Below are 6000 nucleotides of genomic sequence, written 5' to 3'. Positions count from 1 at the left end.
GCTGACTGACCAACCGGCAACATCACTCATTATCAACTGACATGAGTGATAAATCAAATGTTATTGGGTTTTGCTGCTGCTCCTATAGTCTCGTGTAGCCGGACGATCAGATATCTCTGCCTGCCAGTGCCAATGCGTCTGGGAAATCTAAATTCATTGTATTGACTTAAGGAGAAAACCAGCTGTAATAAACCTTTGTCTACTACTTTTTTGGTTGGTTCTACAATGCAGTTATAATATTGTCCACCCAGTTTTAGGCCATTCATTGAATTCATTTACGTAGATGTCACCAGACTTACTATCAGTAGGCGGAGATGTCTGATCGTCTGGATAAATACACATACATAGACTACTGCTACTATTATTACTATTATTATGATAATACTACTATTTTATCACTGCTGCTATTGCTGAAATAACCACAACTACTGTATTTTTAATGTTTTTTGTTCTTCTTTTTTTTCTTTTAGTGTTTATGTGTGATACACTGTGACATGTTCTATTGTTGTTAATGTATATTAATGTCTTGGACCCCAGGAAAACTAGCTGACATTAAGGCGTCAGCTAATTGGGATCCGTATACATCAGGGGTCTGCAACCTTTAAAGTCAAAAGAGCCATATTGGACCAAAAAATAAATACAAAATCTGTCTGGAGCCGCAAAACCTTTTTTAGCCCCACTAATGCCGGTGCCGTGCCACATTTGACAGAAATAAAACGTATTATTTATTCTACACATCTTTACAGTTATTGGAGCACGTAAGAATCTATGTCTCATATTACAGCAACGATACAATTTTAAATGTGAAAAAAAGGCAGAAAAAACATTAATGTTAATTTCCGTTAATTATATATATATATATAATGTTTTCTATTGCTACAGGGAGCCACAAGGGAAGGGCTAAAGAGCCACATGTGGCTCCAGAGCCGCAGGTTGCAGACCCCTGGTATACATAAACAAATAGTAGTTGTAGTCTTGCTGTTACCACTAGTAACCATTAGTAACAGTAACAGTATTAGTATTATGTAGTAGCTTAAGTAGTAGCTTTGTCATTTTAATGTAACATAATAATTGTGTCTTTAAAAAAAAATTTATAGCACTATAGTGAACATGTGTTCTTGTGTCTCCAGCACTAATGTGGTGATGAACTACTCTGAGATTGAGTCCAAGGTTAGAGAGGCCACCAATGATGACCCCTGGGGGCCGTCGGGACAGCTGATGGGAGAAATAGCCAAGTAAGGCACACACACACACACACACACACACACACACACACACACACACACACACACACACACACACACACACACACACACACACACACACACACACACACACACACACACACACCAGAGGGTTAGCCAAATGAGTTAGGTTTTAGTTTGCAAATACATTAATGATGCATGTTTTCTAGTTGAAATTGAAATTGCACATTCCAAGGTTCTTGTCATGAAATGCTATTGATACAAGATGCCGTTCTTTGGTTGTGTATGTGTGCGTGTGTGTGTGCATGTGTGTGTGCATGTGTGTGTAGGTCTACCTTCATGTATGAGCAGTTCCCAGAAGTGATGAACATGCTGTGGACCAGGATGCTAAAGGACAACAAGAAGAACTGGAGACGGGTGTACAAGGTACTGTATTCATGAGCTTCATGTCCTACTACTTGCTTGCCTAAAATACATGATATACTGTAGGATAGCTTGTGTATCAGCTCTTTTCAGCAAGCAACATCATCATACGCTCTGGTTCTGGTACAATTTAACACCTCCCTTTCTATGTCTCTGTCTCTGTCTCCGTCTCTGTCTCTCTATATATCTCTGTCTCTCTCTCGCTCTCCAGGCTCTCCTCCTCTTGGCCTATCTGATCAGGAACGGCTCAGAGCGGGTGGTGACCAGCGCTAGAGAACACATCTATGACCTACGATCTCTAGAGAACTACCACTATATCGGTAAGACTGGTTTGTAGCCGAACTACTAAGCTACTGAGTAACGATATTTTTGTTATTGCGATATCGCACTTACAAAAACGTTGCGATATTATCATTGGCCAGTCATTTAACTCATTCCCTGCCTAGAACGACTAAAACGACTTTTGTCCTTTAAGTCCCCACTGCCAAGAACGACTAAAACGACTTTTAATTTTTTTTTCTTATTTTTTTTTTTTTTTTTTTAACCCAAAGACCAAGGAGATATGATTTGTTGAAGATCTAGACTCCCATCCACTTCCTTGTTAACTTAAAACTTAAACATTTTGTATCTCGGCTCCTGAGTACTTTTTTTTTTTAATTAAAAATCTCTGGCAGTGGGCAAACGCAAAAAAAAAAAGTTCTGGCAGTGAATGAGTTAATCTGTGATACGTATTCAGGCCTAAAGCTTTATTGTTTTGAACAGCAGCCGATAGAGTTAAACAGAGCCTGGTTGGTGAGGCTAGCAGTGGTGAGAGACCTTGTGTTCATAGCAAACATATATGCAGATCATTTGCGCAGAGTCACTGATCTTTACAACATCCGTCCTGTAAGGAACCTTATCCGATATTTTGGGGGTCAGACTACAAACTGAGACATGCTGACGTACAGTAAACATACAGTAAACATGTTGTCATTTGTGCGGATGGAGGATATTCCTTGGCTTACTGTGTAGAGTTTGAGTGCAAAGTTTCATGCCGATCGGTCCAGCGGTGCCCGAGATTAGCTGCTCACAGACACTCATGGGAGTGAAAACATAATCCCCCCCCCCTTGAAAAATAAATGTATGGAGGTGCTTTCTTGGCCTAAGAACACATAGACAGACAGACTGACACATGGGAAATAACTAGCCTTCCCAAATGTGATCTCCATTATAGCTCAACAGTATAAATGTTGGCTCTCAGTTTGCAGCTTTAAGTGGAAAAGACAAAATATAAAATAGAAATAAATAACTAAATGCTACCATTATTACTACTACTACGACTACTACTAATAATAATACAGTGATGTTTTTAGTTATGCGTCCGGTGTCGCATTACGCAATTACGCATAGAATTTCTTTAAGGACACATTTCACATTGCTGCACAGGTCTGAGTGTGAACTGATTAATAAGTTGTAATTTGCTACGCATATACCGTACATTTGCAAACACTAACCTCCTCCAAGAGCGTGCGAGTGTGTGCTTGTGCTGAGCTGAGAGGTTGAACAGAGGAAATGCAGTCGTTTCTATGACAGAGTAGGCAACAATTGAAGCAAGAATTGCATTATGTGCACAGACAGGACATTGCCATTAAACTGGTTACTTCGGATAACACCATTGGTACAGTATCAACTTGACAATGCGCATATTTGTAAATATTAAGACTAACTTGTCTTGTTGGAAGGAGGCGGGGCTGTTCTGTGAGTGCGTGCGAAAGAGAGGGAGAGAGTGCATTGTGTGCATTACTCCTCATCTGTAACCATCATGTCCTCAACACAGGGCACCATTTCTTTATTTTATCATTTATTTTGGTGATATTTAGCCTACTTTACTAGGTTGTTGAATGATATAGTTTTCTTTTGCAAATACATTTGTCAGACCTAGAATGTTGTTGTTATTCATTTTTTAATTAGATTTTTTTATATAACCATTTCATAACCAAATAAAATCAAACAAGAGTTAAACACTGCAATTCGTCAAAAACTTCCACATTTTAGGAATCATAGAATTTCCCTGGGACTCATCTAAAAGACCACCCCAATGTAATGTGACCTCCTCGAGACACATTACATAAGAAAAACTAGCAACATCACTGATGTTGTAATAATAGTATTAATGATGATGATGATGATAATAATGATACATATTGTTTAGTACATTTCATTCAAAACATGCTGCTCAAATTGGTTTTAAAGAAATGAGATAAAAAGGAAACTAATTAAAAGGAAGGAAGCAACAACAAGAAAAACAAATTGCTTTGCATTATTTTTTTTGAAGAAAACACAGCTAATATTATTTTTATAGACATTTATTGGCATTTTTTTAATCAGCTAAATTTAACAATGACATCAAATCCTCCAATAATGAACCTCCTCCCCTCCCTCTACTACCCCCCCCCCCCCCACACACACACACACACACACACACACACACACACACACACACTATAATGAACAACTCAAATTCTTAAGTAAAGCACATACTCAATCAGTAAGACAGTTAAAACGGAAAATAAAACGAAGAAAGAATTGCGTACAATTGTGATATGGTGAGAAAATGCTAAGAAATAGATGCATAATAACTTTTCCTGCAGTTTTATGAATAGAACACATGTTATTAATCTACATGAAACATGGCTTGAAAATCAAATAGATGGTTATGTTAATGTTACTCGCATTAGTCCAGGGGTCTGCAACCTTTAAAGTCAAAAGAGCCATATTGGACCAAAAAATAAATACAAAATCTGTCTGGAGCCGCAAAACCTTTTTTAGCCCCACTAATGCCGGTGCCGTGCCACATTTGACAGAAATAAAACGTATTATTTATTCTACACATCTTTACAGTTATTGGAGCACGTAAGAATCTATGTCTCATATTACAGCAACGATACAATTTTAAATGTGAAAAAAAGGCAGAAAAAACATTAATGTTAATTTCCGTTAATTATATATATATATATAATGTTTTCTATTGCTACAGGGAGCCACAAGGGAAGGGCTAAAGAGCCACATGTGGCTCCAGAGCCGCAGGTTGCAGACCCCTGCATTAGTCGCATATAAGCTTGAATTTGAAGTAAATAATGAACATATAAATAGTAATGTAATGTCTATAGTGCGCATTGAGTAAAAGTCACTGCAAGGCAGACAAACCAAAGCAAACACACAAACTACCACATGCAAAAACAGCCATCATGCAGCTGTGCCAAAACACTTGAAAATGATGATTTCAGCACATAATTGTTTCACAGATCCAATAGTAAATGTCATTTACATGACATGACCTGTCATTCCATTTTCCAGTATGCGCCCCAAACACAGCACAGTCCTGTTCTGGATTATCATCACTCTCATGGTTATTATTAGGCTGATTAGTTGCCCAGTACCTGGAGAAGTACAGTAGGAACATTAATTAATTAATTACAATGTTTTTACAAGGATGGTTTTTCAATCATGTTTTTTAATCATGACCTCAAGTGATATTTTACATAATCATTAGATGCAAATTAACAGGATCGGAAAGTAGACAACAGACAGTTTAGTGACAGTGTAGTAGGTGAAGTTGAGTTTTTCTATGTGTGGTATTGATTCATTTTGGGAAGTCACAATGTCATATTTAGCTCATTAGCCTAAGTTGTTAGGCCCAGAGCCAGAGCCCAATGAAGGTAAAATGAAGATGATAAGTCTTACGTTGGTGTGGTCAATGATGTTCCATCTACCCATGTCCAGTTTCCTTCTTCGTCTCTGTCAGTCAGACCCAGCCACAAGCACCGTTTTAAACCTTGAACAAAGACCTGGACAGAAAGGCTGCTGGTTACTAACTTAGCAATAGATGTGGGTCTCCAGACTCCGCAACGTGTGCGCGCGCACACACACACATACACACACACACACCTGTGTTTCTTTGCTTTTTATGACAATCAGGTCTGATCGTCTGTCTGTACACCACTGTCTGCTCTCGTCCCAGGTTTTCTTCTTAGTAGAGACGTAATAAGAACCTCTGCCAAATTTCTGCCATCCAAGTGATTCTAACAACAAGACAAGTTAGCCACAGTTATCACCGTTTTTATGTTATTATAAATAAGATGATATAACATTGAAGAAAAGCAGTGATGTCTCACTGACCACAGAGCCTCCTCTTCAGGTCATCTAGCTCTTTAGTCAGGTTGTTGTTGATGGCTTGTAGTTGATTGTAACTGTCCACTATTTGGTCTCTCTCCACCATATTGGACTGATCTGTATGGAAACAATATTTCCAAAATAGGAAAATAAATGTAAAAAATATAAAAGATAATATTGTGCAACTACCAACGCTGCTACAGCTTCTGTTGCTGCTACT

At 38.2% G+C, this 6000-nt stretch overlaps 1 protein-coding gene across 2 annotated transcripts in view; it reads left to right on the top strand.

Annotated features, from left to right (window-relative positions):
- The window catches only part of LOC308089862 (clathrin interactor 1-like), a 51309-nt gene that overhangs the window by 5370 nt on the left and 39939 nt on the right, over nt 1–6000 (top strand). For both annotated transcript variants that reach the window (XM_080434805.1, XM_080434804.1), the window contains exons 2-4: nt 1131–1235; nt 1535–1631; nt 1840–1948. In XM_080434805.1, the coding sequence (XP_080290931.1) occupies nt 1131–1235; nt 1535–1631; nt 1840–1948 (311 nt within the window). The remainder of the gene's footprint in view (nt 1–1130; nt 1236–1534; nt 1632–1839; nt 1949–6000) is intronic.

This window comes from Gymnoscopelus braueri (genome assembly GCF_963280865.1).
Source record: "Gymnoscopelus braueri genome assembly, chromosome: 8".
NCBI lineage: Eukaryota > Metazoa > Chordata > Actinopteri > Myctophiformes > Myctophidae > Gymnoscopelus > Gymnoscopelus braueri.
This window is presented reverse-complemented; position numbering and strand designations above follow the sequence as displayed.